This window comes from Nematolebias whitei, chromosome 10 (assembly GCF_014905685.2).
Source record: "Nematolebias whitei isolate Nwh7 chromosome 10, NemWhi1, whole genome shotgun sequence".
Lineage (NCBI taxonomy): Eukaryota > Metazoa > Chordata > Actinopteri > Cyprinodontiformes > Rivulidae > Nematolebias > Nematolebias whitei.
The window spans coordinates 9,110,774-9,125,213 of record NC_056507.1 but is presented as its reverse complement, the minus strand read 5'-3'; the positions used below and the strand labels follow the sequence as shown (position 1 = coordinate 9,125,213).

The window sequence follows — 14,440 nt, the reverse complement described above, 5'->3', positions numbered from 1 at the left end:
AAAAAAAAAAAGCAGCAGGTAAAAACTGATGGATGACTGAGCTAGTCTGAACGGAACCAGGACCACTGAGGTCTTAACATTTAAAAAGTTGTTTTAAAATTATTTTTTTTAATCAGAACTGCTCCTTTAAAACAAAATGCAGTAAAGGTGTCGATTCTGAACGAAGAAACAGAACTTGATGTTGAACATGAAGAACAAACGATTTCAGATTTGGGAGTTAATTTAAAAAAAACAAACAACAAAGAACTTTATTTGTTCTTCCACAGGAATACAAGCGCAACAATAAAATGGCCGACGTCTGGATTAAAAAAACTGAAACAAGTTTCACTCAAACCTCCACCGAACAGATGGAGCTACCGCCATCTTCCTCATCCTCAGCAGAGAACGTGAAACTAAAACTACAGATTTTATTACAGCAAACTTTATTTACACAAAATTAAAAGTCACTGCAGACTGCAGGGGGCGCTACAACTCCGATAGTTTCTGCAACACCACAGAAGAACGCCATCAGAGGTTCAATCTGTACAAAGTCGGGGAGGGGGGTGCTTCACTGCCGTTTGCTCTTTATCCGCTCCAGGCGTTTCTTCAGGTCGTCCAGGTTGGCGGGGGCGGAGCGGCCGTGGGTGGGGGAGTTGGAGTGGGAGTGGTGCTCCTGCTGGTACAGCTCGCGGGACTCCTTCAGCTGCGACAGCTTGCTGTGGAGCATGTCGGTGGACGACGCCACCGGCGGCTTGGAGGACAGCAGCGAGGAGATGGCCGGTCGCTGCTGAGGCTCGTCCTCGTTCCCGCCGACGCCCTGCTGCTGTGGAGCGAACAAACACCAGACTGTTGTTACAGCCAGGAGGAACTCCAGGTGGAGCTCAGACTTGTAACGCTATAAAGTACATTTTTATTTTGTAAGTTTCTTCTTTAAGTAATTAATTAACGTGTGGCCTGACAAGATTAAGATTTAAATAAAACGATCAGGTTATAAATTGTGTTTCTATGTTAAAAACATGAAATGTTAGTTTAGATCTTATAGATTTGTTCCAGTCTTGTTTTTACATCCCAACATTTTCATTCTAGTTTGCTCCGTTTTATTCCGACAGATAGTTTTCTTTAATCGTCTCTAATTTTCAGATTTCTGGACCTTTTGGATGAACTTTGGTCAACTCCTGTTTTTAAAACGTTCTCATAATTAAATTAGTTTAGTTTCTAAGTGAAAGTGAAAAATGTCTGAGGGCGTCTGGTGACGGACGTCATGAACTACGCTACAGATTTTATCACTTCCGCTCCCGCGTTACGACGTGTTGGACGGACGCCTCGGCGCTGAAACTTTCTCCTGCCTGATGAACATTAAATTGGTAAACGGAAATTATATCTCTTGATTTATTTGAGTTAGAGCGAGTTTTCTCTCCATCTGGGAATAAAAGAACCAGACTCTGGAAGTAGAGAGTAGGACCGGTTTCAGGGACGGACCCAATCCAAATTCTCATAAAATGGTTAAAACATTTGTGACTGAACTGCAGCTAAAAACATGCAAAGTTGCACAACGCCAATTTAATTGCAGCAACGTGTTGCTAAGACCGATTGTGTGGGATTTACAGGTAACAAGTTATTTTCCAGCAGTCGGAGAATCAGAACCTGCAGACTAGATTTATCGTTTGCAGCTTGTTGGTTTCAGCCTCTCGGTGTGAAAACCTCAGCCGAGCGTTCGGCCTGTTTTCAGTACAGACGGTAAAACGAGGTGAACAGCTGCAGCCCGGGTCAGAAACTGAACAGAGGGGTCAGTTTTAGGCCCCATCCACACAGAAACAGTGTTTTAGGGGCTGTTCAACTAGTTTGAAAACTGATGTCGTGGCCCTGCCTCTGACTCGAGTCTTTTATCATTTAGATTTCGTTCGCAGTGCGCGAGTTTCCTGTCCCCACGTCTGGTTTCCTGTTTGGGGTGTCATTTTGTTAAGAGCGCCCCGTCAGGTCTGGCAGATTTACTGCAGCATTTAGAAACGCTTACAGGGATATTTTCACAAACCATGAAAAAAAAAAACTTTGGGGGAAAAACTGTTTTTTGGCAGCAACGACCACCAGAATGGGAGGAGTTTCTTCTTCGACCAGCTCAGAGTTTCTGACCACCTGTAGGTCAATAAATGCATCGAATCGTTTTTAAAACTGCAGCTTCTGTGGTTGAACTTGGTTCTTTTAGGCCTTTGAGTCCATTTATAAACACTGAGGAACAATAAACGCCAGAGCTGAATGTTGGAACCTGGTTTGGTTCTGCAGGAACTGACCCTGGATGTGTTCTCCAGTCCCTGTCTCTGTCGGAGGATCTTCAGCCTCTCGTAGTAAACGGCCGGTCTCAGCTCGTCGTTGGTGCTCAGAGCGGAGTCCACGCTGTGCTGCGGGATCACTGCACACACACAAACACACGATGAGAACACACTCCTGAGTGACCGCAGCACACGGTTAAAAGGTTCTGGTCGGACCTGAGGAGCCCTGGATCCGGGTTTTACCCTCCCTCTCGGACTCGATCATGCGGAGGCCTCGCTCCACGTAGCTCTGGAAGAACTGAGACGTGTTTTTGAGGAACGGCTCCAGGTCGGCGTCGGAGTACTTCTGTTTGTACTCGTACAGCTCCATCAGACCCTGAGAACGAGGTCAGCAGAACCTCAGAACAACCCACGGGTTCTGTTGGAATAAAAGCGCAGGAAGAAGGCGGATCTCAAACCTCTTTAGTGTTCTCCTTGGAGCCGATCTTCTTAAAGATCTCCGACAGAACGTCGCTGACCTTCGCCTTCGACATGTGGTCGTCCTGAAAAGCATCAGTTATTAAAAACAATAAATCGGACTCGTTCATTCCATAAACGTTTTCATTTCCTCTGTGAGGTGATGAGACCGGACGCTCACCGTGCGCAGGCCGCCCTTCTCGTTCCCCCGGTCGCTCTTTGATCCCGACAGGTTCCCGGACTGCTTCACGACCCGCCTCAGGTAGGCCTCCAGCTCGGACTCGTTTCTGTTCTCGATCATGGACAGGTGGTCCAGGATCTGCTCACAAACACAGAACCGCCATGAAAAACGTGATTGAAACGACCCGGCAGGCGTCACTAACAGGAACAGAGAAGACCCACCAGGGGGCGATGGACCGTTAGACTGGGCAGAGATGGGTTCAATTTAAAGTTCTGCACAAGTTTCAACAGAAAAGTTGATTTTGTTTTCTTTTTCTACTGGAAGTTTAATTTTTGAGTTTCTTCTTTTATGAAAGCTGTGAACTTAAATAGTGAGTTAGCATTTAGCCACATGCTAACTATCTGCAGATCCCTGTAATAACTTTTTAGTCTTAAATTCTTTAAATTTGTGAAAGATAAACTCATGATCATGAACAAAGGTGATTTTTCTTAGTTTGTTGCATGAAAACAGGAGTAATTATAAAATTACTGTATTAATTTGTATGAAATTCAATTTTAGACAAATGAATAATTATTGTAGTTATTTTGTGCAGGAACCCAGTTTGTGTGCGAGCGCGTCACCTTGGCCCCGGTCAGCTTGCACAGCGTGTGTAACAGGGTCTTCATGGTCCGGTGTGGGACATCGGTCTTCAGCTGCTTGAGTTTCTCTTTGGGGAAAACCTTCATGAAGTTGTGGACGTCCAGAAGGATCCGGTCCAGGTTGATGCTGTTGATGCTTTCTGGCAGGAAGCGGATCATCTTCCACAGACACTGAGGAGGCGAGAACATGGGTCAGTGTGGGAGGCTCCATGGGCGGCTCGGGCCGGCGTCGGGTCACAGGGCTTACCTTCATGACGAGCTCTGAGAAGGTGGAGGAGACCGCCGTGGAGATCAGCGTGTCCTGGAGCAGCTCGAGCAGCGCGCTGCAGCAGAAGGAAGAACCGGTTTAAAAACGTCAGACGCGTTTGTGGATCTCCAGGTTCCGATCTTCACTTCCTGTCTGATGTCACCCACCTGATCATGTTGGTGCTGTCCGAGTGTTCCAGGACCCGGATCACCAGCAGGTTGACGGACCTGATGACCTGCGTTCCATCTTCCACGTCCTCCACCCTGCTGTCCAGCATCAGCGTGATCAGGCCGTGCATCAGGTCCTTCAGGACACCCACAGACGCCTCCTTGGCCAGAGTCTCCACGGAGAAGAGCTGACAGGAGGCAGAGAAAGGTTAACGGCGGAGTGGCGGTGGGCGGAGCTTCAGGGCAGTGATCACTCACAGACAGCAGGTTCCCGATGATGCAGCTGTACAGTTTGATGACGTCCCTCTTGTCCACGCGGTCGTGAGCCAGGTACCTGCTGTTGATGAGCCTCAGCTGCATGATGGTGGCGATGAGCAGCTGGTCGATGTGACCCGACATGACGTCCGCTTTGTCCTCCTGTCGCAGAACCTCGTCGATCTGTGGACGACAAAACATCACTGAAACCAGCAAGAGACACATCTCTGGCCCCACCGGGCCCAGAGAAGCATACAGAACCAGCAACGGAGATGAAAACCCCCCTCAGTGTTCTGATGGTGACCCGTGAGCTGTACCTGAGCCAGCGCCTGGATGCTGGTGCCGATGTCACCGCTCGCCACCTGAGAGATGACGAAGTTGATGGTGGAGGCCGTGCTGTTGTGGAGGTCGTCGAAATGTGGCGAGACGGCGCGAATCCTGCAACAGAACCATAAAATCAGTACCTTTTAGTTTCTGTGTCGGAGGTTCGGCTGGAGGCGGCGGTTTACTTGGGCTCGGGGATCATGATGGGCTCCAGCAGCTCATCCAGCTTGTGTTGGACCAGGTCCGGCAGCTCGCTCACCAGGCTCTGGTCTCTCTCGATCATGTCCAGGTCCAGCTGGAACTCTTTGGGGATGGAGGGGTGGGACGGCTCGTTGTGCTGCGCGTTCTGACGGGAATGACTGGAGGAGAGAGGAGGGAGGAAGTCAGCTGATATTTTACTGATCTGCACCGATTCAGCTCCAGTCCGGACCGCCTCAAAGTTCTGAGAACTAATCAGTCCTGACGTGCCTGTCGGCTCTGGATAAATGACCCAAACTTCTGGTTTTCAACCAAACGACACTCTAGACCAGAGGTCCCCAACCTTTGCTGCACCAAGGACCAGTTTTATACGGGGGGTGGGAACGTGAACCACAATATAAAAAGGTGCGTCGTGCAAAATTTAATTGTTTCAGCTGTAATTATACTTCCATATTTTGTCATTCCATTTGTATTCCTTATTTATTATAACTTCTTATGAATGCGGTTAGCCACTAAATGCGTACGATGCTGTCAGTGCAGAAACATTTAATGAAGTGACGCTCTTCAATAACCGTTTCTGATCATGTTCAGTTTTCTTTCAACAAACTCCAAAGTGTCGTGTTTTATCGAAGGTTCAGGCTCCACGTGGTGAAGCAGTTTGAAGGTTTCAGGGACCGCCCGTCGCCACAGCTCCCAGAGCGCACCACGAACCCACAGGACTCTATCTGCTTTTAACTGCAGCTTTTATTTTGAACGTCTCTTCATCAGGTCTGTTCCCTTTTTCAAAGAAGCTCTCCAGCAACGTTTGTTTTTTTTTTTTTACTCAATTTGTTTTAAAGTTGGTCTAAGAGTCACCAGAAAATTAAAAAAAATTAATAAAACCTGCGCCCGAGTCAAGAGAGCGCTAAAAATGTGCAGATGAAAGATTAATTTTCCAAAATCAAATGTCATGCAGGCTTATGGAAATAAAGAAAATTCTAAATAAAACTTTATTCTTTCAATGCAGCCTGGTACCAAATCAGACGCGGTCCGGTACTGGTCCAGTGGTTGGGAAGCCCTGCTCTAGATGGAGGTTTCGGTGATGTTGGTCTGAACTGGAGCAGATCGGCACGGATCGGACATGTTCATGTTTGTGTGGGAGAAAATAAAAAGGGGGCGGAGCCACAAAGACAAAAACAAACACCAAGCGCTGAGATCTTTGGGCCTGGTCTGAACAATCGAGCTCAAACAAAGTGCTGATCTTCAGAGATCGAACCCACTTTCAGACTTTCATCTAACGTTTTCTGTGATGATCCGACCTTCCTTTAACCTCAAAAGTCAAACATCTCACCAGACTCAGTTCCAGTTCTGGGTCTGAAGACCAGGATTTACTAATTGTTGAGATCCTTGACCGGGCCAAGTTCTTTAACTAAAAACAACAAAACTCCATCAACAAGTCATCTGATAATCATCCCCTCCACCCCCAGGGGTGGACCAGACCCTCCTTCAGAGAGTCACCTTCTCTCATCTGCGTACATTACTCTGAGCAGAACCGGTCCGGAGCTAAGCTGTAGGACCCGTTGAACTGATGTGGCCCACAGAAGTCAGTACCAGGATATCTTGAGGTGAGGAGACAAAGTCCTCTCAGCTGACTGAAGATGATTAAAAACAAAAAAGCTGAACCTTCAAAGAATTCCCAAATATTATTTTTTGTCTTCTGGCTAAAAGTTTAACGGTCCGTTTATCAGAGTCCTCCTCAGTAAATCCGTCTTTTGTTGAGACTTCATGAAAGTTAATTAGAGGACACTGCACGGAGAGTTCATCTTTGGTTCAGGGCAGAGTTATTCAACTAAACTGCTCAGGGTCCGGACATCCAGCAGTGATCGTCATTGAGGAAGTTTGTTTAATGGTTTAAAATCTAGTTTTATTTCAAAATGAACCCATTGGTGGGTCGAAATGAGTTCACCCGGGGGCCTGATTTGGCCCCCGGGCCGCCAGTCGAATAGTCCTGGTTTAGAGTTTGTTCTGATCGTTTCTGGACCCGCTGTGGCCATTACAGCAGTTCATTAAACACAGAGCTGTAAAACAGCTGATGTCCGTTTTACTCTTGTGAAGTTTTACATGTTAAAACTTTCAGACTCCGACACAGAGCCCTGTGGAGCCGGTCTCTCTGATCCTTTATTTCTCCCGTCGTGTCCGTCATGTATCTAAGCTTATTCAGACACAACCTAATATCTGTGCGTGTGTCTACACATAAAAACAGGCAACAGATTTAAACCCACTGAACTTTTACTGCCTTCTACTGAACGCTGTCCTTCAGAGCAGACCCAGAGACGGATGTTGGCACCAGGTCTGAACAGGACCTAAGGGTCTACAAACGGCTGCTTTAATACAAATCTAAATCAAAAACTAGAATCACAACATTTCCTGACCTCACATCTAAAAAGGCGAACGTGAAACTTACAGGACTGTTGACACCAAGCAGAGGACAATTATTTTAACAAGCGGTGAAACTGAGAAGCAACTGAGGAAGAGGAGGAACAGCCAAAGCTTTCTGTTCATGAGTGTCATGAGTCAGATGAGCGTTAGGATGAATTCAGAGGAGGCGTACTCACATCCTATACGTGCGATACATTATTCTGCTCCAGAAAGGAAGGCAGGCAGAGCAGAGAGGAAGAGGAGGAGGAGATCACACAGGAAAGAAAGATGAAGGGTTAAGAAAGAGACAAACAGCCGATCAGAGGCAGCAGGTTGGTTTCACAGACACACCAGAGAGGACTCGTCTTCACAAACTGAACGAGCACCTGTGAGAGCAACCCGACATGCAACGATTCAGAACCGGGAGGAAAACGACACGTTAGTCACAGAAAAACACCCAAAATTAATCTGAGACGTAAAAACTAAAACGAGGAGGAGTTCACATGCAGCTGGAAACGTTGGATAAATCATCCAAGATTTAAAACTACTTTCAGTGACAGGAGCTAAAAGAGCACAAGCTTTATACAATTATTAAATATTGTAAAAATGAGCAAAAGTTTTATTTTATAGGCTGTATTTTCTGATTAAGTCTCTCCATGATGCTCATAAACACACGTTTGGTCAAAAACACCTGGGGCTGAGTAAAACTTCAGTAAATTAAACAGTAATTTGTATTTTCTTTGCGTCGACATGAAGCTCAAAAGCTCATTCAGGGATATTGAGGGTTATCCGTCTCATTTTTGAACGCCTGATGTGCAGCGTGAGGAGTGGTAAAGAAAAAATAAAAAGTTAAATTAAGATTTTACAGCTCGATATAGATACTCAGGACTGGGGCGATTCCTCGCAGTTTACAAACAGGTTCAACTTCCGGTAGTTTTTATTTATAAAATCTGTGTCTCGTGTGAATAAAATATCCGACTTGAAACACGAGTCGTCACTCTTCACATCGATGATGGTGTACTAAAATTAAATGTCAGTGGTTGCCGTAGGTTCCTCGCCTTGAGAGTGAGCTCGTGGCGTTTGTCGGGTGGTGAAGTGTTACGGTACTAATGCCATGTGTGAGCTGCTCTGCTCCCTGTCTGTCTGGGCAGACGAGATCTGGATCCCCGGGTCTCCTTTCTGAGGGTCGGGTGCAGGATAGAGCTGCGATTTCTAACCCGAGCCAATGAGGCCCAAAATTCGGGCCAGGTTGGGCCAAAATAATGTGCTTGATGGGCGGGCCGGGTCGGTCTCGGGCTTTTGATGCGGTTTTACAAATCATACAGCACAAAGAAAACTAAATAAGAATGTACAATATAAAACTGTGTTCATCTACTTGTTAAGGAGGAGGCAGGTCCAACCGGCCGGTTGGAAGAGGTAAATTTTTTTAAAATAAAATTTAAAAATCCAGTTAAACTCAAATGGATCAGCTGATCACCGGCCGCGTGCGTCTCCGCACCTGCTTTCATGTTGCAGCATCTGAACTAAAGCCGAAGCGAGCAGCGCGTTCAATTAAAATAGCCTTGTTCTATATTTTTCTAAATAATTTTGTTCTAAAAATATTTTGTTCATCTTATAATGACCTCTCTTTACTGTTGATTTTTGAGGCTATTTGTTTTGTACGTTAATATCCATTTGGTGAAACAACAAATCTTATATCGTCCTTTCTTTGAAATACGTTTTTAAAAACCATCATGTCAAACCGATTTACTTACAAAAGCAGTAAAATCTTAAAAAAAAAAAAAAACAAAAAACAGTATATATATATATATATTTTTTTTTTTTTCTTTTTCTTTTTTTTTCCTGGGTTTGGGCCTGCGATTACAGTTAATTGGTCGGCTCCAGAAAAAAATGGCTACAGGCTGGGGCCGGGTTGGATTTTTTTTTTTTAGGCCCAAATGCAACTCTAGTCCAGGAGGAGTCCTAAACCTCCTCAGCTGCTCCTTCTGATGAGGAGCAGCTCTACTCCGCCCTCCCCCAGTTTACATAGTTAATGAGCGTCATGTTGAGACTGGAGGCTTTAAAATTCCCTCTGGCATCAATAAAGTATCCATCGATCTGTAATAATCATACAAAGATTTATTTAAAGTGTAATTTGAATATTCTACCTCTAAAGCAATACGTGATGTTCTTGTATTTAGGCAGCAGGAAGAATATTTTTAAAATAACATGCTTATAATGTTTTAACGCAGTAAAACTTGTATTTTTACTTAAGATTACAGGACATGGTTTGGGTTTCAGCTGCGTCTCTGGGTCAAGTGGTTCTGAGGTTCTGACTCGTCGCTCAGATGAATTTAAAACTTGATTGTTTTAGAAAAATCAAGTTTGACAACGGAGTCTAATAAATGTTGATTCCCGTGGACCACATCCTGTTGCACACCAAGTGATGATGGTTCTTACAAATCAAAGCTTTGGTGTTTAACATCAAAGCAAAAAATAAATTCTAATAAATAAATAAATAAAAAACGTCGAGCTGAAGTTAATATTTAATAAAAGTATAATTAAATTAACTAAGTCCACGGGTTTATGTAAGAAGTCTCAAACAAATTGAAGATTATTTGTAATTTTATTATTATAATAAATATTTGATTTAATTATTGTGATAAATTATGCAGCTGTCCAACATGTCCTGGTGATACCGGGGCAGTTCTGGGACCTACTTGAGCTTGTTGGGGTCTTCCTGCGCCGGCTTGCGGAGGAAGGTGGCGTTGGGGTTTGCAGGTTGTTCTCGCTGTGTTTTCTCTGCTGCGTTCTGTTTGGTCACTGCCGCCGCCGGCGTCTTCTTGGCCGACCGTTTGATCCTCTCCTCCAACATGCTCATGTCCTTCTCAGACAGCTGGAAACATGTCAAAGATGAATGCAGCCTGTTCTGGTTCCAGGTTTGACTCAAAGCGTTGAGGAGTATCGGCGTCTTACGTTTCCGATGAGTTTGTAGACCTGCTCTCCACAGACGTTGTAGACGGCCACCACCGTGTTCAGGGCGGCGTTGCGGACAGATGTGTCCCTGTCTCCGATGTGGACGGCGATCTCCTTCAGGGATTTGGCCGGCGTCGGCTGGCACACGTTCACCCCGAAGCCCTCGATCAAACAGCCCAGCTCCTCCAGACACTCTGAGCAGAACAGGAAGACACAAACAGGAAAATGTGTTGTGAAATTTTCAAAATAAGTCGCCTCAGATGCTTTGAAACGTCTCTGAAGGTAGCAGGTGTGGAGGCAGACTGGACTGAAACCTGACTCCCGCTTTCTAAATGAAACAGGAAAAGTCAAACTGTTGAAGTCCAAATAAACTAAACGTCTTAAATCTTAAACTGGATTATTTTTATAATCTAAACTCTCACCTGCTCTCTGTTTGGAGTTCTTGGACTTGGTTCCCTCCATAAGGAAAGAGAAGAGCTTGGATGCAGGATAAACTCTACACAGCATGGTGAAGATGGCACGAACATCTTTACGAACAACGTCTTTCGACTCTCCGACCTGAAGACAAACAGGAAACTGAGACACTGACCATTTCACAATAAAAATCTCAGCAGCAGTGTGGGGCGTGGGCTCGCCTTCAGTATGAGGTACGGGATAAAGGAGTTGGCTTCGTAATCCGTCAGGTGATAGTCCTCCCTTTTGAGCATGGTGAACAGCAGCTTCAGGTACTCCAGAACCTTCATCAGGACCGTGGTGTTGGTGTCGAAGAACCGGAAGGTGAACCACTTCAGGATTAGGTCCAGACAACCGATGGTGGCCATGCTCTCGCTCTCCAACCTCTGTCAAACACAAAACGTTACTGAAACAAGATCCTCCTGAAGAACTCGAGCTGGACCTGCAGGAACCGGACCGCGGGCCTCGTACCTCAATCATGACTCCGATGGCCTTCACGTGTCGTTGGAAGTCGAAGTGGAACAGCTCGTCCTGCAGCCACTTGGCAAAGCAGGTGGACATCTGGGTTTTCAGCTGCTCCACGTACTCGTCTCGAGGAGTGATGAAGTTCCACTTCAGAATCTGAAATGCAAAATATTCTTCACCATCATCATCATCATCGGTCACGCTGATCGGACTCAAACGAAGGTTGTCAAGTTGAGAGCGTTTCCACCAAACCTTTAAAACATCAACATGCACTCAGAGTGAGTGTTGTGGATGACTCTCAGCTACTACCACACCAAACTTCAGCTCTATGCTTGTGTTTGCCGTGTATTAGCTGATGAGGTCTGAGTGCTGCAGAGGAAGGCATTTCATGTTTCATCTTTCCTTCTGTGGGATTCTACTGTTGATTAGAATCATTTTATTTGGCTCAATTTGTTGTAGATTTAATTGTTTGGAGAGACCTGCCTTGGACTGGAGTTAAACATCAGATGCACGTTACGTCCGCCAAGTCTAACTGCATCATCCCAAATAAAAATAAACCCATAAATAAGACTCGGGATGAGATTCTGATGAGATGATAACCCACCACCCAAGTACCTCAGTATTAAAACTAAATAACAGTTGTCCCCTTATTCATCTTTTATCCAAAAGACTTTGTCAGTCTGATGAAGTCTTTTGGAATAACGAAACGTTTCAACAAAAGAAGAATCCGTCCAGAGGACCTGACTTTACTTCGTTAGATTTTTCTACTTGGATTATTGAGCATGCATCAGGATACTCATACGAAACAGTTTTCTCTGGTCTAAAAACACCCAGTTCAAAGAACCAGCACACCCACCACATTGTGTTAATGTGTCAAAGCAGGGAAGCATCTAAAACATGCAGGACAGGGTCCCACTGAGGACCAGGACTGAGGTGGACCAGCAGATACCTTCAGCTGCTTCTCCTCTTTGATCCTCTGCTCCTTGGCGTTGGGGATGAGGATGAAGATTGGCCCAGACTTATCCTCATCGTCCTTGGGGCCTTTAGCTCCAGGCTTCTTCCCGGCCGGACCCTGAGACAGGAGACAACATGAGTGATCCGAGGAAACCATGTCCAGCAGTGTTTTTAAAGAACAGGTGAGTTTGGGTGGAAAGATGGAAAACAAACAAACAAACAAAAAAAAAAAAACAGGACGTGAAAGCAGATGTTACAAATTTCAGAGCAGGTTATCAGATGGAGCAGACAAAGACTCATGCTGAAGAGTTTCACTCTCTGATCCCAGGTCAGTATAAACCACACGGCTGAGGAGGACTAGAGGCTGGACAGAGGTTAACATCTGTCCAGCTGACAGGTGTCCACTGCAGAACAGAAGCAGGAAGAGGTTCAGGACAGAGTTGGAGCAGGACGACACCTGTTGGACATCTACCTGTTGACTGCCAGCAGCAGCCTTCCCTTTACCAGAGGACTTTTTACTACCATTACTGTCCTTCTCCTTGGGGGGAGGATCCTCGGGAGGGGAGGGAGGCTGGGTGAGTAAAGATAAATCACATTTATACTTCATGGATGTGAAATAACTCAACATGATGCACATGAGGAACAAACGGAACAACTTTTCTTCTTTTCTGACAGAACAAAAATGAAGAAAAGCTTCCGGTCTGAAGGAGAACTACCTTCTTAGCAGCCACTCCTCCTCCTCGGACTTTCTTTGCCTCAGCTTTGTTGTCGGTGAAATCCTCAGCAGCTGCTGCAGATCTGGAGGCTGCAGATGAAAAATTATATTCAATCAAATATTCACAAAAACCACTGAGCAGTTCCTTAAACCCCCCAACAGGAAGTGGCCCACTTCTAAAGCATCTCATTACTGCGGATCCTGCTGAGGACCAAAACCGGTCAGATTTACTTCCTGTAAAGGACGTCGGGAACCTGCTCAGACCAGTCTCTAAAACTTTTAATTCTGAATTCCAGAAGTTCTGGTTCCATTTCAGCTGCACAACATCATCATTACCTGTAGCAGAGTTTAGGAGTAAAAGTACGAGGAACTCACGACTCAGCAGGTGTTTGAGATGGAGGCATGAGTCAGTGCAGGTCTGGTACAACTAACAAACAAGAGCCACAAGCCATTCTCTCTCTGTCACTTTTAAAACCGAAAGCGTGTCAGGAGCAGAAAAACAAGACACCTGTTAGTTGGGAGGGTTAAAGGTCATCTACAGGTGGGGTTTGTCAGCTCATGTCTTCTCTATTAAAACGGATCCACTCGTGCTAAAAAGATCCAAGCTCAGCGAAGCTCGCTGCATCTTAACAGGGACTCCACCCTACTCCAACGAGCTACTTGTGCAGGTTCTCTGGTGTTGCTCCACCTGCAACACGAACAGAGACCATCACTAAATTGGGAAAAAAGAAAACAGGACAGTGACCTGCGGCACCAACTACAAGCCCAAACATCAGCCGCGGTACGTTTAAGTTTTTTAAAATCCACACGTCTACCAAACTGTGCTGAAGTGGGAAAAGACTACCAGGAAGCCAAATCCACAAACAGTCACCAAACACGTCAATAGCATCAGCTGCCTGCCGCCTCGGGTCACAACCCAGAAACTTTCCCACACAGCTCGTCTTGAAGCCTCGAGGCGTTTAAAGACCCGCTTCTTTTCTGTCGTCGCTTCAACAAAACGATGTTAAATTAAAACACTGTGTACAAATACTCGTACAAATGTCTGTTTTGGTTCGACACAAACACGTGCGCGGTTACATCACCACCCCGGCTGAATGTCTGACTGAATTTGTTCTGGACCCACCTGATTGAGCTCTGCTTGGCTCAGCAGAACCCTTTCCTCCTCCTGATTTGGCCGGCGCTGCAGGTTTAGCTGGCATCACCGCTCTGGCCTTTTCCAACATGGCGGCCACCTGATCCTTGGAGGCGGGCTGAGGGGTACATGAGGACAAACACATGACAATACCATCCCAACAACTCGGACTCAGGCACTGCAAAGGTCCATTTCAGGTTCCGTACTTTGAGTTTCCCCATAGCTTTGCTCATTTTGTCATATCCCAGGTGCATCATGAAGGTGGGCAAGGCGTCCTGAGCCTTCTTCCTCACGTCTCCGTTTCTGTCCTCCAGGCAGGCGTAGAGGAGAGGGACGCACAGCATCAGATCCCCGGGGATGGTCCTTAGGGTGGGCAGCTTCTCAGACAACCAGCCGAACACCTGAGTGACCAACAGTCAGTCAGTCTTCATCTTTTCTCTAAAAACCTGAACTTCTCAGAGACCAGACCAGAAGAGACGGACCTCCTGCCTCAGGAAGGGGTTCTCCCTCTTCAGCTCCTCGGACAGATCTTCTCCTTCCAACCAGTCCTTCATCCCCGTCTGCTCCACCCATGCTTGAAGCGTCGTCATGGCAGCAGTCCTCACGTTGGGCTGCAGTGGGACACGAACGCACGTCAAACACATCACAAATAAACCC

The 14,440-nt window shown here is 46.0% G+C and overlaps 1 protein-coding gene across 1 annotated transcript in view; it reads right to left on the bottom strand.

Annotated features, from left to right (window-relative positions):
• Positions 1 to 267: 267 nt before the first annotated feature.
• Positions 268 to 14,440, bottom strand: part of ckap5 (cytoskeleton associated protein 5) — a 34,703-nt gene continuing 20,530 nt past the window's right edge. The window contains exons 22-42 of the mRNA XM_037683296.1: positions 14,266 to 14,394; positions 13,990 to 14,184; positions 13,775 to 13,901; positions 12,653 to 12,741; positions 11,932 to 12,054; positions 10,989 to 11,138; positions 10,700 to 10,903; positions 10,487 to 10,622; positions 10,065 to 10,258; positions 9,809 to 9,984; positions 4,700 to 4,873; positions 4,508 to 4,628; positions 4,194 to 4,373; positions 3,936 to 4,123; positions 3,769 to 3,844; positions 3,504 to 3,692; positions 2,884 to 3,021; positions 2,705 to 2,788; positions 2,463 to 2,622; positions 2,268 to 2,386; positions 268 to 802 (exon numbers count right to left, since the gene is read on the bottom strand). Coding sequence (XP_037539224.1) covers positions 548 to 802; positions 2,268 to 2,386; positions 2,463 to 2,622; positions 2,705 to 2,788; positions 2,884 to 3,021; positions 3,504 to 3,692; positions 3,769 to 3,844; positions 3,936 to 4,123; positions 4,194 to 4,373; positions 4,508 to 4,628; positions 4,700 to 4,873; positions 9,809 to 9,984; positions 10,065 to 10,258; positions 10,487 to 10,622; positions 10,700 to 10,903; positions 10,989 to 11,138; positions 11,932 to 12,054; positions 12,653 to 12,741; positions 13,775 to 13,901; positions 13,990 to 14,184; positions 14,266 to 14,394 — 3,207 coding nt within the window. The 3' untranslated portion in view covers positions 268 to 547. The remainder of the gene's footprint in view (positions 803 to 2,267; positions 2,387 to 2,462; positions 2,623 to 2,704; positions 2,789 to 2,883; positions 3,022 to 3,503; positions 3,693 to 3,768; positions 3,845 to 3,935; positions 4,124 to 4,193; positions 4,374 to 4,507; positions 4,629 to 4,699; positions 4,874 to 9,808; positions 9,985 to 10,064; positions 10,259 to 10,486; positions 10,623 to 10,699; positions 10,904 to 10,988; positions 11,139 to 11,931; positions 12,055 to 12,652; positions 12,742 to 13,774; positions 13,902 to 13,989; positions 14,185 to 14,265; positions 14,395 to 14,440) is intronic.